Here is a 21,437-nt window from a genome sequence, read left to right as displayed (position 1 = left end):
CCAAGAGGGCCTCAAATTATTTACAACTGGGAGCTATGATGCAGACCCAGCTAAGGCTGTCCCGTTCCCTACCCCTCTCCTAAAAGACCTCTCCCTCCAGGCTGTGAGAAGAGGAGAAAGAAAAAAGCGTCCACCTGCTTAAAACGAATAGATCTCCCCATCCACCTCTCCTGCAGGGGAAACTAGGGAGGAGACAGGGCTTGGGTTAGTGATCATGGGATCCCAGATAGGCTGACAGGGCCTAGTGGATGACTGTCGCCCTGGACCCAACAGATGTGCTGGTCTTTAGCAGTGTCAGAGTCCACAAGAATGAGGCTGCTGTGTGTGGACCTAGACATGCTTATAGGTTGTCTTGTGCTCCTTCCCCCACAGAGAGCTGGGTGGGATTATAAACTTGGGCTTTGTCAAACTGTAAGTGCAGGAGGTCCTGGAGTTTCTTTTCTTTTTCTTTTTAACAATTTTTCAGTAGCATGTACTGAGAGTAAGTTTGTTCTGATGACTGCAGAATCTCTTGATGCCTGACATACTGCTGCTATTGGTCTTTTTATATAAATATATGTGTATATAATTTGAATTTTTGGAAATTTTAGCTGTGCTGTCAACAGTTTACTGTGTTGAGTTGGCACTGTGTAGAGATTAGTAGCCATATTGACCTACAAACATTAAACTTAATTTCTTCCCATTTGTACACGCATAACTCTGTATAAACACATAAGATCTTATCTACATGGTTTTGATCATAGAAACTAAGAAAGTATTCTCTAGATAATGAAAAAGTGCCTTATCACACACTTAAATCTGGGGAAGTCCTTTATCCCACCCCGACTTCATAAATATGAACAGAGCGGTAAGTTTTTCATTTAAAAAGATCATGTTGAACATGAGAAAAGATGGCGTCCGTAGGTATTAGTCCTTTTTGGGGGGGAGGTAGGACTAGGCTTTGAACTCAGGACTTTTTGCTTGCAATACAAGCGTTCTATCACTTGAACCCTGCCTCCAGCCCTTGACATAAGTCCCACTTCTAAGAGGGAGTGGGATCCTCAAGCAGTCAGAGCACCTGGTAAGGTCCTTTTGCCATCTGGAATTTACAGTTTGATTCCTACATGTGACAGGAAGGAATAAGGTTTTTATGGTACAACAAAAGAAATTGTCCCAAAGTAAACCTCCTGGATAGACTCCCAAGTACTCAACCTCGTGTGACACTGAGCATTTCTATCCCACTGGCCTTTCAGACTCATAGCTATTTTCTCCTTTTTATCACAAAGTTTATTAGACTCTCTTTGAATGTAGCGTGTTATTGGGATGTAGCCGGTGGAATCTAAGTGCGCTGACCATGTGTGATTGAACTAGTGGTTGTTCATGAACCTAGATGCCACAACAAGTAGAAACTAAAGGAACTCCAAGAAGTGGGACTCAACTATGGCACAGGACAGCTGTATTCCATGTGGAGTTTCTTTGACTGGGGTTGCAGGAATTTGCGGTAGGAGCTTGGCCCACTCCGAGTTCCAGGTATTACAACCAACCACGGAGTCTCCTTGGTCATGATTGTGGAAGCATGGGCACATGACATACTGTGGTCACTTGGGACCTGATGGGAGGTAGGGTGGGATATCGGGACCATTTCCTAGAGACACAAGCAACAGATGGCCTTTTCCTGCTTCTGGATGTGACACCTGAACTCCTGCAGCCATCTTGCACCACAAGGACAGCCAGTTTACAGCAAAAGCCCACAAAGGGAGGAAGACTGAGCCAAGAAAATTGCAGCTTGGCCCTGACCATCATGAGCCTACAGCCACTCTTCCTTTGAACTTCTCTTGTTGAAGCCAGTTGGGTGGAGTTTCCTGTTCGCTGCAGTTGGAATATCTTAGCTGCTACAAGTTTACAAAAGTTCTTTTTTCCCCCACAGCAATGAGGATTTTGACTCCAGTGCTCATGAGTCATTCTAGTTTGGTATAATCAGAAAAGGAGGGTCCAGGGAGGGAGGAGAGGAAAAAGAGATCAGATAGACAGCATGGTCTTGGGACAGAGAAGGAAGACAGAGTCTTCACCCTTGCCTGCTCACCTGCGTCTGGGGACATCAGAGTTCCCTGGGACCCGGGAAAGGAACAAATAGTTCTCAAATCATAATATTTTTTAAAAAGCAGTCACAAAAAAAAAAAGTATTTCTTTAAAAAGAAAAAAGCATTGACAAAGCTAATTTGAAAAGAGAACACATTTGTGACATTATGGCAGACACAGAGCATGTGCTGTTGGAGTTAACAACTGCAGACAGAAGTGAGGTCCCTCAAATTTTCAAGCATGCAGTGGTGATGGAAAGAAGTGAACTGCACCCTCCACGGTTACTGAGTTTTGTGTGAAAATGCCACTGCCTCTTTAATTCAGTGTGCGGATGCGGTTTTCTATCAGCAAATAAAAATCTAAGAACTTTCATAGTTTCTCTCCTTTGCATGCCCTCCTCAGCCCAGTTTGCTTGGGAACTGAATTTTCCCCAGTGGGGCCATGAGAAGCAGGAGCTGTGGGCATGAAGGAGCCAGTCATTCTTTCTCCCTATCCCCCCCTAATCATCACCCAGCTACTCAGAACTGAGGCGTCCCTGCCCTACAGCTTTCTTGCAAGGTTCTCTTTCTTTCTCTGCATACAGGCCTGTCTTCTCCAAAGGACTTTAATCTCCCTAAAGCTATGGATTATATCGTTTTCTGTGTGTTTGTTTTATTCCAGTGTTGGGGATGGAATCCAGGGCCTCACGCATGCTAGGTGTGTGCTCTACCACTGAACTACACCCCAGCCCCGTGTGCATTTTATTCCCATAGTGTCTGGCGTAGATGGAGGGCATCATATGTACTCTAGTCTTAATTACCTTTAAAGGAAGCATCTGCTTCAGTGCTTGGGGGATATTAACTCTGACACCACCGTTCTGTCCCGAGGTGGAAGGTGAGCCTTTGAATTAGGTCTTTTCCTAAAAGCATGCTCCCCTGCTGCTTGCTCCCCTACTAGGACAGACGCTTCCAGAAACCCTTCTAAGGCAGAATGAGAGTAACTAGACACACCGGCAGCAGGAACTGCTACTGATCTTCCCCTAGCACCCCTCGACTCTGTCCACGTGCTGGGGCCCAGCACCAAGCCCTGAAGTCAGCCCTCCAGGAACACCTACCCTGGCCCTGCAGGGAAAATAGGACTGGATCAGAATCCACGCACAGGGCACGTCACAGCTGGAACCTTGCCAGCAGGCAAAAGCCAGCGCTGTCAGGCACTTCCTCCTCTAAGAAGCACAATGTTGGTTCCTCTACAGTGATCCAACTCTTGCAAGAACGGCACAAGTCAGATAGAATATAGGTCTGCATCTAAGTCGAGAAGGTAAAGTTAGGTCTACAAAAGTCTGGAAATCACAAGTGCATAGGTCAAGGGTCATAACAGAGGACTGACAGGGCAGGGGGATGTCCTGTGTCATGTCTTGCTAGGTGACAGGCCTACATGTCATAGAGCCGGAGCTGTTCCTGCATGTCACCGTCGGACATCTCGCCAAACGTCTCCTTGTTGTCCTTCATGAGCTTGAAGATGGCAGCCAGCTGTTCCTTCTGCACTCTGTTGAGAAGAAAGGATAAGAGGAAAAAGACGCTTCCAGCCTAGGGGCGAGAGAGACATGGGTGTCTATCAGCCAGGTAGGGACTCTCCACTCTCATTTGTTACCGCCTTTGTGTTTCAGAACAAGAGGAAAACTAAAATAAAACAAACCCCACTTAAAATGTAGGAGCTGGTTTGCCTGACACACTCAGCCCTGGGGTTCTAGCTCTCAGGTTTACTGTGGCAGTTTCATCATGCCTCAGTTGTGAGCTGTGCATCTCACAGTGGGACGAGGAGGGCATGTGCCATTCAGTGCCTTGAGATCCTGTGAAGAACCAGGTCAGAAACAGCTTCAGTTTACAGGGATAAGCCAAAAGTAGAGGAAGAAAAAACATTGGGAAGAAGAGGCAGTGTAAGATATTGGGGCAGACAGAAGTATAGGCAAGAGTGTGTGGCAAAGGAGATGGGTAGGCTGAAATCCAACCTGTGGGATTTCCCTGCCCAGAGAAAGTGTACCTTTTCTAATTCGCACAGGTGTCCTATGGCAGGTGGTGGTGTGGCCTTGCCCTTTCACCAGGAAACACAGGAAGATTGGCCTGCGCTTACTACACATGGTTCTGTGGTATGAGTCTCGCCCTGTTATTTTTATGAGGCTGGGCCACACCATCTGACCAGCACAGGACAACTCCCATGATAAACATCAAGGGTGGGGGAGGCCAGTAGAAGCGAGGCGTCAGTATGGTTCTGTTTGTGGACGCTCAGGGTATCCACAGCCCATCAACAGGCTGGCCTCTGCATCCTGGCTGACTCACTATTCTGGTTTCTTTCTTCTGCAGTCCCTGCACTCCACACCACACCACCTGGCACCCTGACAGAATGTATGCCATCCTGCACTGCAGGCTGGAACTCTGCCCCCTTGGGAGCCAGGTCTGCCATACCCACATTACGGGCCACAAGAACTTTGCAGGCTTTAGTCAAGTTGCCGGCCACCAGCATCCCCAACACTGCCTGGAGGAGTGCTCTCAACATCAGGGCCTCTGTTCCTTATAGCATATTCCCTTTGCTATAAGCCCTACCCTCCTGAGCCCCAAATATTCCACCCAGCAAGCAGTTGGTTTTCTGCTCACAGTGGCATCTGGAAGTTGAAATACTGAAATATCAACTGCCAGCCTCCTGTGTCTGAGAAAGGTAGGTCTATCGTCAGTTTCTGTGTCTGGGGAAAAAGTGGCCTATGGTATGTACCTTGTACCCTACTGCATAAAGACAGACGTACTGTGCCCTGGGAATGTGGCTCAAGTAGTAGAGCATTTGCTTAGCAAGCTCAAGGCCCTGCCTGAATTCAAACCCCAAATAAATCAGTAAATACATTGGAACTCCTCATGAAAAAGGGGGTACCATGAACAGAAAGGGTGTGCTGAGCACCTTGGATGAAGTCACAGCCAGATGTACATTGTGGGGGGCGGTCTCCTTGAGCAAACACAAGTTGTTTCATGTTTCTGATGGCTCTGGTGGTTGTGTATTTTCAATATGGCGGCAAATGACTTCCTACTCTGCTGGGAGTAAAAGCCATCAAAACAAAAGAGCTTACAGTTTAATGGTTTCCAAAGAGATTTAAAAAAAAAGAGAAACAAAGCAAACAGAAAAATCACACAGTGGCGGAGGTCATCTACTTAAAATTGTTTATTGGATTGAACACAGGCTGGCTAGAGAGAGCCAAGCCAACGGGCATATGTGAGGCTTGCTGCCTACAAGCCATGGCCAGAAAGTTTCCAGACAAGCCTAGATAACTACATTTAGATAACTACTTTATATCACTGAGATTCCGGCCTGGACAGGGACATCACTACTGCTAATAAGAACAGACGAGTGCATCTTCTATTCATGGGTCTGTGTCGAAGGCATCGACTGGATGGCTGTTGTTTTGCCATTTGCGCTTCCCTAACCCTTGAATCCAAGGTAGAGGCCTAGGGAGGAGGCCACAGGGAATGTTTGCCCTAGGAGTTGTCATTTTTTGGCCATCCATTGAAAGTAAAGTACTTCTGGAAACTTACTGCTCTAGAAAAAAATGTTTTAGTCAACAAAGCTAAGAACTGCAAACTAATTTGTTACAGTATAAATATTGTCAAATATAAAATTCCAAGAAACTAACCTGGGACTGATCTGATCAGCTGGTAACTAATCTAGGAAGGCTTCTAGGAAAACGCATAGTCTGGAAACCTATTTTAAGCTAACATTATTATTATTGCTCTTGCAAAGCAAAAGTGGAGATTTGGCTGAGCTGGTAAGAATGTCAGTGAAAAGTACTCTTAATAAAAAGAGGGCTGGATCCAAACCTCCTCCAGATTAAAAGGCAACAGTAAAGCCAGTAGCTGGCATAGCACTTTGCTGCCCAGTAATCAATATGGCACCTCTCATCCCTGGCAAGAGAGCCAGTGGCAGGGAAAAAAAGAAAGTGTGCCCCAAGGGAAAAAGGTCAGCTATTCCTGATGGAGCTAGTGAGCACATTTGGGCTCCACCTCATTTTTCTGACATTCCTCAAAGTTTTCTGGTTTGGCTTGGGTGAGGGCAAAAGGAGGAGGACTGGGATCAACTGTACTCTGATTTAAAAGTTGGGGCTGCTAAAACTGGTGTATCTTGGGTGTGAAGTATGTGTGAAGAGTAAGTTTGGGTGGTATGAAAAATCCAAGTCCAGGGTCTGAGCCCAAACTCAGAAAGTGACCATATAAATGGAGTGAGTATCTCCACACAGGGCAGCGTCAAGGCATTCCCAAGGAAACTCCTAGCCAAGGGGAATCCTGACCTGGGGGCTACACCTCAGCAGATCTGTAGGTACATCACCCCCCTGCCCCAGCCCCAGCCCAATGGGCTCCTCTCTGGGGGTTTCCATTTTATCTCTCAAGCTTTTAAGATGCCAAAAGGAAAAAGCCTTCAGGAGGAAGCTAAGGACAACTTCATTATTCTTCGGTTCTGTAAAGAGAAACAGGGAGAAAAGAGAATGCATTTTACTCCATCCATCTTACAGGCACCGTGGGAGAGGACAAGGGGAAACGGGGAGGAGGTAGAAGAACGTTTGGAATTGCAGAAGCCACCTGAGACAGAGACTCAACAATGGCTTCTCACCACGTGCAACAGAACAGTCTCTGCGCAAGGCCAGCCTGAGCCTTGGCAGGCACAGGCCACTTCTGAGGCATGGGAAGTAGCTGGGTGGTCCAGCTCACCCATCTTTGGCTGTGTAGCTATGCTGACAGAGTTCCTACTACCATAATAACTTCCGATTCTGCTGGCTTGGTTTTGTCTCCTGTGGGGATACTGGCACCCTACCATGTGTGTTTCCCCCGAGGTGTCAAAGCTGTGCCACCTTTATGAAGGAAAATCCAAGCTGGGGTGCTACTCAGGAGGCAGAGATCAGGATTGTAGTTTGAAGCCAGCCTCGGGCAAATAGTTTGCGAGACCCTATCTCAAAAAAACCCATCTCAGTCCCTGAGTTCAAACCCCATAACCAAAAGAAAAAAAAAAAAAAAAGGAAAATCCATAGAGCACACGCAGAGGATCTGATCTTGTGCCGTGGGCGCCATCTGCTGGAGATTGGAGGCAATGCACACTTCCAACCAGAGCTTGGCATTCACCTTGGCTGGTCTGTGGGATGGATCTTGGGAAGAACCAGAACTGCCCAACAGCTGGGGTTCCTCTGTCAACTCCTCCCCTTCCCTACTTGGCCATACAAAACGCCTCCTCTAGAGTCATACCCATTTCCAGAATCATGGTCCTGAAGACCTTCAGGAGCAGGGGAGAGAGGCTCTGCCCAACTTGTCAGTGCCCACCTCACCAATCTGGATTCATCTTTCTCTCTGGAACCAGCAGCAAGTGAGAAGCACTGATGAAGAGGAGGCGACAAGCTATGAAGCCAGCATGGCCTTGCCAGTTTCACTAGCTCTGGAGAGCATAGGGGAGGCCTTTTGCCCTGGGAGCTCTCACCAGCCTGCAAGCCAACTGTCCCAGCCTCACTAAACTGGAGGTGGCACCTCCTAGAGAGGAGGCTGCAGCAGGAGCCCAGGGATGCCCCAGAGGCAGAGCCAATGCCAGGAGAACACTCAAATCTCTACCCAGTGAGGACTCCGGGCGAGCGCTGACAGCAGGGACTTAAGTAGCAGCTGCCTTTGGTTTCCAAACCTGACCACTTTCTGGCCCCTGCACAGTTTGTCCGTGAGCAGTTTTAAGGAGCACATTTGAGGTCTCCTGCCTCCTAACCACCATGCCCTGAAAACTGCAAGCAGGCCTCCCAGGGATGCTGGGAGGTGGAACCACTGCGGTGCCAGGGGATGTGCCTCCCCTGGAGCGAAGTGATGGGGAGAATCTGACAGGTGGTAAGGGGAGAGCCCTGCTCTCCGGCCTGCAGTGTCAACGGTTATTTTTCAGAGGGAAATTCAAGAGTGGTTCCCTGGACTCAGCCCCCGGCTCTCCCAGCCCCCAAGAGGACTACAGTGCTGAAGATGAGAAGACCAGGCCAAGCTGAGCAGTGTCTGCAACCCCAAGCATCACCACATGAGGGACAGGAGAGGTGTGGCCCCCAGGGGACCACATGCAGAGCAGGAGGGAGCAAGCAGATGTGGCAGGCACAGGGAGCATGCTGAGTGGGGTGGTAATGGGATGAACATGAACTTCAGCCTGCCCATGGCCTCCACCAGCCCCTCCTGAATTCAGGGCACACAGTGGTGACTGCAGTGTGCAGATGAGGAGTTGGGGACCCCCTTCCTCACCCTGAAAGCAGCTCCTGAGCAGTCTCTGTCCCATAGAATAGCCAAGTATGAACAGGTGGTCTAGAGACCCCCAAGACTTGGGGAGTCTAAGTGCTGTCTACTGTCTTTGACAATGAGGCAGAGGGGTTTTTCCTTCCCTGTTTTGGGGCCCCAGTCTGAGGCCTGGCCTGCAGTCCAGTGGCCTCCCCAGGTTCACACACAGTGCTCATCCTGAGCAGACAGAATGAGGCCACGAAACCATCACAACCTGCCACAGGGCCTTTGAGGATTGTAGTGTGGCAAGCCCTCTCCATCCTCTCCTCCAGGCCGATGCTACTGCAGCGGCTGTGGGCCTTCTCAGCGATGCCGCCACTGACTGACCACAGAAAACAGTGGACACAGCCATATCCAGTGACCCTGCACTCAACGGCCGCAGGTCGTGGGCCAGAGGTGGCCCTGGCCTTGGCCTGAAGCCAGTCCTGCAACTTGAGAGCATAGTCCAATCTCAGGGTGTCTGCCTCCATGTCCAACCTCACCTTCTCAGGGTGAGGACAAAGCCACATGGGCGACCTAGCAAGGCTGCAGGGTGACATCTACATCCTTGCAGCCCCCAGGGATGATGGTTCCCCAAGCCTCACAAGGGGGACGCTAGCACCCAACTTACTGGCCCATTCTGCCCTTAAGGGACTTAACTGGGCCTCCAGGAACCTGTGCTCCAGGGAAAGGGACCGTGGTACCTGGAATTCCTCATGCAGGAGAAGAATGGGTCGGAAATGCATTAATGGGTTATGAAGGTGGTGGAGGAGGGGAGGCTTAGACCATGTGTTAGGAGACAGTGAGGGGAACACCACTAGTCTAAGAAGTCAGTCTCCTTACCAAAAGGGTTTGCAAGAATATTGAGGCTCAGGACTTAGGGAACTTGCTACAGGGAAGTGAGGTCTGAGGTCAGCTCAATCCTGAAATACAAAGGCAGCAATCCATGTCATACCCAAGGTGTCGGGTCCCCTGCCTGTGCCTGCACTGCCTCGCCTCCACCCCTGGGTGAGGAGCCTTTCTGCGAAGCCAGAGCTTGGAGGGGGACCTTGTAGGCAGAGCTGATGTGACATTAGAGGAATGCGGTGACTCAGGAGTAGCCATAAGCAGGTGACTGAGTTGTGCATTCTGTTCCAGCCTTTCACGCTCGTTTATGCTCGTGCATGGGGACCATCCCCACCGGGTGCCAGGCTCAGAGAATGGTGCAGCTCCCACTGAGATTTCTCTTTAAGCAAAGGCCAACGGGCCACACTGCACTTAGGCAGCCGCTGTGCACACGGAGGACAGCGCAAACCTGGCCGCCAACTCTGGCTGTCCCCCTGCTTCCCAGCCACCATGCAGGATGGAGTAGAAGGAAGCAGGATGGGTACCCTGGGGAGGGGGTGGGAGGGAGCGGTGCTGCTGGCGTGGGGAGTGCAGACGCCCCCATTCTAGAAACCAGAAGCTGCACAGCTGCAACTGTCTAGAGTCCCGTGGAGCAGAACAGATAGAAAATGACACCGCCGGCTGCCAGATGGATGAGCACCAAGAATCCCAGTCTGTCCTGAACTGATAAATTGGTTTTGTCGTGGACTGTACGCCTAAGTGAACAGCAGGGTCTGTTCCTGGCATCTCATTCTTTTTTAGGGTGGGGGAGAGAGGGGTTGGGGGGAATGCCAGAAATGGGCCCCACTGTCCTCCCCTCCCACCACACTGTCCCCACCCAAGGGAGCTTCTCTCTTAGTTGAGCCTGGCTGAGTATCAGCAGGACAGAAAGAACCCCCAAACCCAAAGAGAAGACTGCTCGGTGTGGGTGTGGCTTGTGGGAGGCCCGCCCACATCCCCGAAGACCCGCCTACCTCTGCTCCTCCTCCAGCTCTTCCTTGGTCATCATTTTCCTGTACTGGTCCCCCCTCAGCTGCCCGGGGCTGTATTTGAAGTTGAAGGCCTCTCCTGTGGGGGACACCGAGTGAGAGCCATGGGGGTACAGGTCGGTCCCTCCCCAAACTCAGGCGACTTCCTTTTGCTACCTTTGCTCATTTCATTTTTTAAAAAAATTTGTTGCCGTGCTGTGGTTCACACTCAGCATCTTGTACACGCTAGGTTCAGTGCTCTACCACTGAGCTACACCTCCAGCCTGCCTTCTGTTAGTTTTGACCTCCATCAGAAAGCCCCTGTCGAGGACAGGCAGGTGACTCCCATGCCAGCGTGGGCACAGACCCCAGCTTCAGACACTCAGAGACACTGTCTTTTCATCTGAACGCCAGCACCCAGGCTTATCCCATACCCTTCCATGAAGTGCTGTTGCTCCTTGTACCTCACCATCAACCCGGGGACACTCAGGTGAGAACAAAACAACCAGAGAGAACCTACCCTCCCTATGGCTCCTTCCACAGAGGACACTTCCCTTCCAGGCTGGGTCTACAGCCAAGAGCTGTCTGCCTGCCTCCCGTGGCAAACAGTTCCCCGCAAGCCGGGTCTTCCCTCCTCTGGGGCCCACCAGTGCTGCTGTGCTAAGCAGGCAGCAGTGCCAGGCAGGCTTATCTCCAGAAACACATGACCAGGCGCTGGGCCCCAGGGACCCTGACCCTCCTCCCAGACTTAGGGAGGCAGGCCCTGAGTCCAGGGGTGTCCTGTCATCAGCACATTCTCTCCATCCCTCCCCCAGGTTATTAGAAATTCAGATTTCTAGTAACACACATCTGGCCCCCAATGGGACCTGCGAGTGATGCAGGAGTTGAAGCAGGTATGTCTGGATAGGAACTGACCCATGTGCCAGACCAGAAGGGCAGATCTGCAGGTTGCACAAGGGCAAAGGGGAGGTGGGGGGAGCTGCACAGAGAAAGCCAGGACACGTGACATGCTGGGTGCATGACCAGAGGGACAAGAAGGCTGCAGGCAGCACAGAAAAGCTGATGAGAGGACCTGCGTGGAAAGCAATGCCATTAGTGTCCCTTACCCAGCCAGTGTTGGGTAGAGTCTGAGGACAGGGTCTGATTCCCAGATCAGAAAGCATTAACGCATTAAAGCAACAAGGACTGTACAGGGGAAACAGAGCCAATTGTGCAGATGTCTGCTTTTCTCTTTGTGATTTGAGAAGTATTTCCTGCTGCCCCTCCAATGTCAAGAGTCTCAGATGCCTGCACATCCATCTCACAGCAGGACAAGCCAGGCCCTCTCTACCACCAGCTTTTTTGGTGGGACTGGGGTTTGAACTCAGGGCTCTGAGCATGCAAAGCAGCCGTTCCACCACTTGAGTCATGCCACCAGTCCATTTGCTCTGGTTGTTTTAGAGATGGGGTCCCCTGAACTATTTGCCTGGGCTGGTTTTGAACAGGCTCTTCTGGATCTCGGCCTCCTAAGTAGCTAGGATTACAGGCATGCACCACTGGTGCCTGGTTCATATTTCAAGTGGAGGAAAAAGTGCTGGGATTAGTGTTGTCTCTGGGGCAAGAGGAAGAAAATTCTGGATATAAATTCAGAACCAAAACATTCGGGACTGATTTGCTCTTCACTCATTCCACAAATATTTACAGCCATTCTAGGTGCTGGGGATACAGTGGTGACAAGAACATCCAGTGAGCAAATATATGGAATGACAAGCAATTTATGGCTGGTCACGGCTCTGCAGACAAGGACAGCTAAACTACTGGACAGAGCACTGGAGGCTCCTCTCCTCCTGGGTCCTTGCAAGCAGGGCTTCTCCTGGCTTGGACAATGAGGACGAGGATCTGAGCAACTCTGAGCAAATCAAGTCCACTGTGCTCTGATTGAGGAGCCCAGGTCTTCAGGTATCCCCCATACCTGGTGAGAGCAGCTGCAGCTCTCAGAAATGGCAAATGATGAAGAAAAACAGCGGACCTCAGCATTAAGACTACTGTGTTGCTATGTTTTAGAAAAATAAACATAAAAAAATAAATCTGCCAGCTTGGTGCCAGAATGGGTTCCAACTGGCGAAACAGGTCTGATTAACTTTGCTTTCTGAGCCAGACGGAGCAGACAGCTCACAAAGGCTTTAACTTAATCACACGCAGTGGAGCAAGTGACCACAGCACATCCAATTTTGCCAACCAGGAGGGCTCAGCAGGAGGCCCCTGGGGAAGTGGGGGTGGGGGAGGCTTCCTCTTCCAGTCTGTGAACACACTGAACGCACCCAGCCGCTGAGGGAAGTCATTTTAGTGACACTAGTCAATTAGCCTGGGAGGCTGAGCTGCTGGCTGCAGAGGGGCTGGGGGTCCACTCATGCTGCCTTCTGACAGCTGAAGCCAACAACCTCCTTACCTCTGCCTTAATAGAGATGGAGGGGGGCCACCAGGGAGGGGGCCTATCCAGGGACCATGGCTCAGATAAGGAGGCAGGGCTCAGTGACTCGCACAGGGACTGGGTGTGGGGCTATGCATCTGTGAAGACACCTGCCATCTCAGGAAAGGTACCCTACAGGGGCTGTCCCCTTGTCTGCAATGAGGGACCTCCAGCTTCACTTCTGTGTCCCCAAGTTACCAACAGGATCCCGGCATCTCCATTTGATAAGGACAGATCTGAGGGCCAGAGCTGTTGTGAGTCCCTAACTTGAAGCTGATCTGGGAGAAACAACAGTGGACAGCAAGGTCCTCCCTGGTCAGGGGCTGATGTCCCCGCCCTCTGCTGCCTGCGCCTGGGCCTGGCTGCAGAGGTGCAGCCACCACAATGCAGAGGCAACACTGATGGAAACAGGCAGCCCTGCTCACTCTCTTGGACCTTGAGGGCCTCTTCTGGACCCCAGCCCTGCCACAGGCCTACAGGAGCCATTACTGCATTCCTGAGCCCCCTTTCCACTGCCCCTGCCAGCAACTGGCTTAAAGCCACAGCCACGGCCTTGCATTTTTTTTTTAAAGGAAGTATTTCCAACATACCCCAAAATACTGCAAGTAAAAAGCACCCCACGTACTTGCTGTACAGATCTAACAAGTGTTGACATTTTGCTATTTTTTGCTCTAGTTTCTTTTTGAAGAAAATAGAGTGTGACAGATCAGCAAGGTGTCCTGACCGTTTTGTTCTATCTGTCTGTCTGTCCAGAGTAGCTGGAACCTGTTGGTTTCCTCTGTGTTCTTACTCTCTCCTGAGCCTCCCGGGATGGGACACAGAAGTCTGGTCATGCATGCCCGTGCTCAGGGCTCAGGTGTTAGCAGCCCCCCTGCTTGGACTTTCCTCTGCAGAAGCCCAGGGCCTTCCTCTCAGGAAATGGGGTGGGGGTATATAAGAGGCAGCAGGCCGAGGAGAGTGAGCTTTTATTTGAAAAGAGGCCTCCTGGCGACACTCATTTCACAGATGGACAATTGAGAGGTGAGCAGCATCCCACAGGCCCCTCTCCCCAGCACCCCCGACACTGTTCTCCAGCCCCCAGCTCAAGGTGGGGGCAAGCATGGCACTGGTCCCCTTGGGGACAGGTAGACACGCAGCCCAGGTGGGTCCACTCACCGTCCTCTTCCTCTGGTCCTGCTGGGGGTGGGCCCCTCTCACTGTCTGAGTCCTGTTCCTCTTCCTGCAAGACAAGGACAGGGGTCAGTTCCACAGAGAGACAAGCGAAGGTCAACCCTTGGGCAGGAGAGATGTCAGCTGAAGGGTGGGTCGCAGCGCCTGTCCTGCAGCTGTAGTGGAGGCTGGGCTAAGAGCAAACGGGGCTGGGGGCCTGAGGGGAGAGCAAGGGGAGAGGAACTCACCTTAAGCCCTTGACCTTCACCTTTGTCAGGCAGTACTGGTCCAGGCACTTAGTTGCCAGTTTGATAAGCATGCCTGGGATCCCCACCCACTGCTTACTGTGCAGAATAAACAAAGGCACTGAGAAAGCTGACTGGGCTCCCCAGGACCAGGGTCCTCACAGCAAAGCTGCATCAAGACAGCTGCCTCCTTTGCTTCTTCCTACATCATATATTCATTCATTCACTCATTCACTCATTCTCTCTCTCCCCCCTCTATCTCGACAGGATCTCACTATGTATCATGGGCTGGCCTTGAACTCAAGATCCTCTTGCCTTCACCTCCCAGTTCTGGGATTACAGGTGTGAACACCATGCCCCCCCCTTATTCAATGTCATTTTCTCTCCCTAGCCATCTCAGTATCCATTTTCCCCAAATTGGAACTCTACTTCTTCGGCCCAGTCTCTCCCACACAGGGATTTGATAAACAGATGGCTGAGTGGAGTGTGCTGTCCCGGGATGGCCTTGGTGGAAGGAAGGAGTGACTTCAACTTGCTGGAATGTTGGGAGGATGAGAGGGACACGGATGGGCCCAGCTAAGTGGATCTGGAAGGCCTGGTGAGAGGAGCAGAACTGCGACCAGATGGCTAGCAGCTAATGTGCAAATGTGGGTGGGTTGAAGGGGGGAGCATAGGCCTGGGGAGCTGCTCAGGATGGAGACGAAATGCAAGTCCAGGCCTTGGGCAGCCAGGGCCACCTGAGGAGTAGCCAGGCTGCAGCTGGGAGTGGAGGTGGAGAGTGGGGCGGGGTGGGGTGGTGGACACATGACAGTCCCACCTGAAAGTATTCACAGTCCCCACAGCAGGTCACAAGTGGCAACCGCTGGGGCCTTGAGCTCCTCAGAGCGAGGGGGGGCCGGTGGGACATGGGGTGGGCTCCCCCCACCTTGGATGGAGACTGGAGCCCTTTTTGGGGAGTGGGCTGCCAGTCGCAGAGGGAGGACGTGACCAGAGGCCTGGGCGGCTCCCCAGTGTTGTACAGCGAGGTGTCTGGCTGCGAGGGGGTTGAAAAGGAGACACCCCCACTGCTGAAGCAAATCTCCTTCTGAGGCTGGGTCTGCCCTCGAGCCAGGTAAAACGTCCATCAGGGTTGGTGACAGGGGCTGTGGCTGTGCGAGGCAGGAACCTGGACAGAGGTACGAGCCGAGGAACATTTCTCCGTGGACTGAAGTGCACTCCAGCTGCGGGCATGACAGGCCACAGAGCCCCGCAGCCCCGTGGGGCGCGGAGTGCAGGCTTCTTGGTGTAGGCGTTTAGCTTGGAGGTGCCGGCAGGAAGTTCCTGCCAACTCTGGGGGAGAGGAACTTGCCGGGGGGGTCGTCCCTTTTTGTCTTCATATTTCAGTATAACCTGGATTTTCTCATCATATACGTGAGTTACTCTTTCTGTAGATACATGTGTATTATTTATTTAGCTTACATATATTTATTTTTAATAGTTCTTGTGAGACGGGTGCTGGCTGTGTTTGCCTAGGCTGACCTTGAACTTGCAATCCTCTAGCGTCTGCCTCTGGAGTGCTGGGATTACAGTGATGCACCACTATACCTGGCCTCAATATATTTAAAAATTGTTGCTGGTGGAGTGAAGTCAAATGGTAGAGCACCTTCCTAGCAAGCCTAAAGCTCTGAGTTCAAACCCCAGTAGTGCAAAAAATAAAAAAATTGTTAACAGGGGCTTTTGAACAGTGAGATTGGGGTCATTTTTTTTCCTTTATTTTCTTCTGTAGTCTATGAAAGAGAGAGAAAAAGAGAATGACTGTGACATAATAAAGCACATTGGGTCCCTGCCTCACAAGTGTGAAGCCCTGAGTTCAAATCCAAGTACACCCCCCCAAAAAAAAGAACGTATTTGGTCTTTGCTCCTAGATCTTGACAGAGCTCTTAAACCTCTTGATCTTCTGTGCACTAGAGATGTCAGGCGATGTTCGAATGTTTGATCTGTGGCCTCGGTTCCTGACACAGAGCCCCTGGATCCCTCGGGATTTCCTGGGCAACAGAAGCATCTTCTGTTTTAATGAGGTGACCCTGGTTGGGGCTGGTCACCAGCATGGCCAAGCTATGATTAGAAGCTTGGAACGCTCAGCCCTGGAGACGGGGGAAGGGAGGGGGCTGGAGACTGAGTTAATAGTCCGCCATGCCTGTGTGAGGAGGTCCTCAAGGTGGGATGGCGCCTGCATTCATGTGCAGGGAGGGAGGCACATCCAACCCCATGGGACAGAAGCTTCTGGATGTCACTCCACGTGCCTCTGGCTGGTTGGTCACAGCAAAGGATCCAACCTGAGTGGGGCACCCCAATGTGCAGCCAAGCCAGATGCAGTGGGGGTCACCTGGGGACCCACTGCTTGTCCTGGTGTCTGAAATGGGGGCCTTTGGTTCACTCCAGGTGTGAGCTGCAGGACTCTGAGGTAGTGCTGGGACCGTGGGAGAGCTGGTTGCATTGGGTGGGAAGTGTCTATGAGGAGCTGAAGGGAAAAGTAGCTGGTTTTCCTCTTACCTGGTGTCTCTAGTAACAGACAGGCATTTACACTAATCCAATATGGAGAACAGAGAGGTCAATTCTCCTGTGATGTGTGAGAGGCACAAAGATGAAAGGAAAAACAATAAGCCAGGTGTGATAGTGCACGGCTATAATCCCAGCTACTCAGGAGACTGAAGCAGGAGGATCACAAGTTCCAGGCCAGCCTGAGCTACTTATAGAAGAGACAAAAACAAAACAAAGCAAACAAAAGAGAGAAACAACAAAAATGAGCATAAGCATGTCCTGTGGAACTCCTGGTCAGTGAGAAAGACATACAAACAAGTAACTGCAGTCTAAGAAGGGAAATCCCAGAGCCCAGCACACCCCATATCGGTGTGTGTGTGTGTGTGTGGGGGGGTCGCCTGCATCAAACTTCAGCAGCACTGCAGACAAGCGCTGTGTCGAGGGGTGGTTTTCTGGGGTGGTAATGACACCGTGCTCCATGGAGGGCCCTGGGCCTCCCAGGACACTCATGCCATGACCTAGGTGCTTGGCTTCTGAAGCACGTGACAGAAGCCGCAGAAAGAACTGCTCTTTTGCGTGTGGGCACCCGGTGCTGGGGATGGACCTAGGGCTCTGAGCATATCCCCAGTCCCTGCTTATTATTACTTTTATATAAAAATGTGTGCACTATAGAAAATGAAAGGCTAGCCCCTGCAAGCAGCAGCGCAGGTGTGAGGAGTGGTCAGTGAGGGCTGTCCTTCAGTCTCGGCCCAGGGCTCTTTGTGAGGCTGGGTGGACCATGTGAAGGACAGGATATAGCGTCCTGTCCTCGGAATGCCTGCTGAGGACGGTTCCCGGGGACTTCACCTTCCTGCCATCCCTGCACGGTTCATTTTGCAGCTGGGTGTTTGGGGCTCTGCGATGCATGAAAGGAAGGGGGCTTGGCCGGGACTGAGGGGGGCAGGATGGCCTCAGGGGGACAAGAACTTCCAGCAGGGTCTGAGATGGGGCTGCAGCAGGAGAGGTAGGAAGGGCACTGGGTAAAGACATGGAGGCTGGAGCACAAGGCAGAGATCTATGGAGGACATGAGAGGTTGGGTTTCTTCTTCAGTAAGTGAGGAGCCACCAGAAGCTTTTGACCAGGGTGAAACAGGACAGCTGCATTTGGAGCCGAGGAGGGTGCCGAGGAGGGCAGGATAGAGACAGGAAGGACTCCGAAAGGAGGCTCCCGTGACCAGGGCCTGAACTGAGATCCTACAGGCATTAGCCTTCAGCTCCATGCTTGATGAATGAATCAACGATGGCTAGCTGTAGCAAAGGCAATCCCTTGGGGGTCTGAAGGTGTGAGTCTCTCCCCCTCTTAGGTGACGAGACCACTCGCAGAGGCAGCACGAGCCCAGCAGAGCCCAGCTCATTTTGGTTTCTCACTTTGAGAAGAGCAGGTGCTCTGAGTGAGGACTGCAAACCTCTTAAAAGACCACTACTGTTTTGGGTTTGTTTTAGGATGGGACCCAGGCTGGCCCTGAACTCCCAGGCTCAAGGGATTTCTCCTGCCTCAGATTCCCGAGTAGCTAGGACTACAGGCATGTATCACCATGCTAGGTCAGCACTGTCAATTTCTCGTCAATGCTCTTGGCTCTGAGGACATGGTACCCACGTATTATGGGCTGAATTGTACCCCAAGCCCCCCCATTAAGTCTTCATCCCAAGCACTTCCTCCTGACTGAAGGTTCCACATCCATGGAGCCACCAACTGTGGATCAAAAATTTGGGGGACAAACTGTTTCTTTACTGGACTTGTCAGAGTTTTTTTTCTTGTCATTCTTTCCAAAATGATACTATATAGCAAGCATTTGCATGGCATTAGGGTTACAGTAATGCAGAGGTGATTTAAAGTGTAGGGGAAAGGGGGTGGGGGCAGGGGGGGAGAAATGACCCAAGCCTTGTATGCACATATGAATAATAAAACAATAAAAAAACAAAAACAACAACAACAAAAAAAAGTGTAGGGGAAGATGTGCACAGGTTCTAGGCCAGTGCTCTGCCCTGCTACAAAAGGAACTTGAGCAGTTGCAGATGTTTGTATCCACTGGGGTCCTGGAACCCGTCCCCCCACAGATACTGGGTCTTTAAAGAGGTAATGTAGTTAAAATGATGCGACAAGGGAGGACCGTCATCCCAGGACTGCTGTCCTTGTGAGAGGATATTTGGGCACAGGCAGAGACCCCAGGCACAGCCACAGACAAAAGACCACATGCAAGACAGGGAGGGAGGCTCCAGGAGGAGCCCTGCCAACACCTCCATCTTGGATCTGTTTCCTTCTCCCTCCCTCCCTCTCTCTCTCTCTCTCTCTCTCTCTCTCTCTCTCTCTCTAGCAGCACTGGGGTTTGAACTCAGGGCTTTGCACATGCTAGGCAGGTGCTCTACCACTTGAGTCGCAGCTCCAGCCCATCTTTGATTCCTAGCCTGTGGAGCTCTGGGAACATCAACTTCTGTTGTGTAAGCACTTAGCAGCCCCAGGAAAACAATGCATCACACTTCCAGGGAAAGAAACCCAAGTTCGTGAAAACTGGACTGGCGGCCCCCTGACACAGACAGCTGATGTCGTCCTGGCTGATCCCCAAAGCAGGCCTGGCTGAGACACAGTCAATCACCTCGTGCCGGGCCTTGGCCTTTCATTACCAAATAGAGACCACATTTGGATGCATATGTTCTGGGATAATTTTCCAAATCAACCTTTTCCTCCAATGGGGGTGGGAGAGGCAAAGCGAAGGGAAGGGCTTCCCACTGTCTGAGCCCCAGACCAGTGACCCCAGGGGCCCAGAGCACAGAAAGCAGCAGAAGAGCTCCTGGGGGCTCAGAAGGGCCAGAGGGAGTCCTCTTCACCCCACTGTGGGCTGGACTCAGGCTGCAGGCAGCACACTGACACTTATGGCTGCCCTGCTCATCCCAACACAATGCAAAGCAGAGGAGAGGGGAGGGGAGGGGAGGAGAGGGGAGGGGAGGGGAGGGGAGGAAGACAGAAAAAGTTTGAGATCTGTCACCCGAGGACTTGGCTCTGTCCTGGGTCCCACAAACAGGATTAGTGGGGACCTGTGGCCAGTCACAGAGCTGCACCTTCCAGTGATGGCACCAAGCCCACTGGCTAATTCAGTGACTTTAGAGGGCAGAGGTCAGTGAAGAAGGAGGACATTCCTGGCTCCCAAGGGGGTGTCAGTCCCTCCCTGTGATGGGTACCTGGAGAATAGGGCAGGCAGGTAGGGACAGGGAGGCCTGACGGTCATCCCCCTCCTTCTGGAAGGATCCCCTTCCAAGATCAGTTGCTTGTGTTTGCACTCAGGGAGCATCAGCTGCGGGGCTGCAGGGCAGGCAGCAGAGCAGAGGTGACACCAGCTCCAGGCGCGGGAGCTCACTGGGAGAGCAGCCAGGGCGGAGGTCTGCCATTCTCTCCCCAAAGGCCCCAGCACAGCCATTTCCCCCATTCCAATGTCAGCTCCAGGCGGAGGACACACAGGCTCCACTCTGAATCCGTCTTTGCCTGGGATTAGACATGCTCCATGTGACAAGAACTTCCGTTCAGAAGCTGACAGCCTGCACTCCGATCGTGCAGGTTTTCTGCGCAGCACAGGTTGACACTTCACCACAGCCTCAGGCAAGAGCCCATCCTTCAGGGACTCACGGCCCCACCCTGCTTGAATTCAGAGGTCTGAGATCTGGCTCTGGAATTCACCCCTTTTGTGTTCCTCTCTTCTGCTGCACCCTCGGTGCCTTCCTGTGCCCCACGCCACGTCCCTCCACTTCATCCCGCTTTGGGGGCACCTTAAAATGCCGCCTTTATGGTGCTTCCTGCTCAGAACCCTGCGCCCCGGGTGGATGCCGCCTGCGTGCTCAATTCCAGCGATCCCTGCCTTACCACGCTTTCCGCTTTCGGCCCCTCCTGCTGTGGGGCCAGGGGTCTGTCTCCTGGCGGGGACAAGGCACTCCTAACCTCTACCCCCTGGCACCATCCTGCTGGGCTGGTGGGCTGGGACTTAGGCTGCTCCTTGGGTCCACAGCTTCTAGGTCTGTGATCTGACCTTTAACACTCACCATGGCCCCTCGCCTTCCTCTCTCTGAGCAGGGGTCCCACCAGGTCACAGTACCTGACTTGGAGGGCCTTTAGCTCAGAGTTGTTATTGGCCCCAGGTTTCCAGGATCTGCCACATGTCGGAGGGTGGGGGACAGGGAGGAGGGGAGATCCCCACCAGGCAGGTCTGCTTTGCCTTTATTTTTAAAAAACAAAACTTTTTCTTTTTCGGCAGTATTAGGGTTTGAACTCAGGGCTTCATGCTTGTGAGGCAGGCGCTCTACCACCTGAGCCTCCAGCACTCTGGCTTATGTACTGAGTTTCCACACAGGGTTGAAGAGGAAGATACAAGCCTTTTCAAAACAAAACCAACCAACCAAACAAAAACTGCTCACGCCTGTAATCCTAGCTACTCAGGAGGCAGAGATCAGGAGGATCAAAGTTCGAAGCCAGCCTGGGCAAATAGTTTGAGAGACCCTATCTTGGGAAAAAAAAAAAAAAAACCCTTCACAAGAAAGGGCTGGTGGAGTGGCTCAAGGTGTAGGCCCCGAGTTCAAGCCCCAGTACTGCAAAAAATAAAAAGGTAGCCGCTCACTGCTCATGGGTGATCCAGTCTCTAGCTGAGGAGAGACTCTCTGGCACTGGGGAGCTCACTACCTTGCAGAGCGGCCCACCTCTTTGGGGGGCAATTCATAGTTCTGGGGCACGAACTGCCGAGGGCAGGAAGAGAAGTAACACTGCTTCCTGCCGCGTGGGGTGGAGACAAACATGACACTTGCCTACGAGTAGGAGTCCACAGCAATTACTTGTCTTTCTTTTTGTGGCTTTTACAGCTCACTCATTCAACAAGAACTGATTGGTGCCTGC

At 51.8% G+C, this 21,437-nt stretch overlaps 1 protein-coding gene and 1 long non-coding RNA gene across 2 annotated transcripts in view; one reads left to right on the top strand and one right to left on the bottom strand.

Annotated features, from left to right (window-relative positions):
- Positions 1–1,418: 1,418 nt before the first annotated feature.
- Mxra7 (matrix remodeling associated 7) overlaps positions 1,419–21,437 on the bottom strand; it is a 28,386-nt gene continuing 8,367 nt past the window's right edge. The window contains exons 2-4 of the mRNA XM_020162527.2: positions 13,767–13,830; positions 10,169–10,262; positions 1,419–3,582 (exon numbers count right to left, since the gene is read on the bottom strand). Of these exons, the coding sequence (XP_020018116.2) occupies positions 3,468–3,582; positions 10,169–10,262; positions 13,767–13,830 (273 nt within the window). The 3' untranslated portion in view covers positions 1,419–3,467. The remainder of the gene's footprint in view (positions 3,583–10,168; positions 10,263–13,766; positions 13,831–21,437) is intronic.
- On the top strand, positions 3,525–12,266 carry LOC141413670 (uncharacterized). Its single transcript, XR_012438422.1, has 3 exons — positions 3,525–3,659; positions 4,398–4,749; positions 11,846–12,266. It is a non-coding gene; the product is annotated as an uncharacterized lncRNA (long non-coding RNA).

This window comes from Castor canadensis, chromosome 11 (assembly GCF_047511655.1).
Source record: "Castor canadensis chromosome 11, mCasCan1.hap1v2, whole genome shotgun sequence".
In the NCBI taxonomy this organism is placed as follows: Eukaryota; Metazoa; Chordata; class Mammalia; order Rodentia; family Castoridae; genus Castor; species Castor canadensis.
This window is presented reverse-complemented; position numbering and strand designations above follow the sequence as displayed.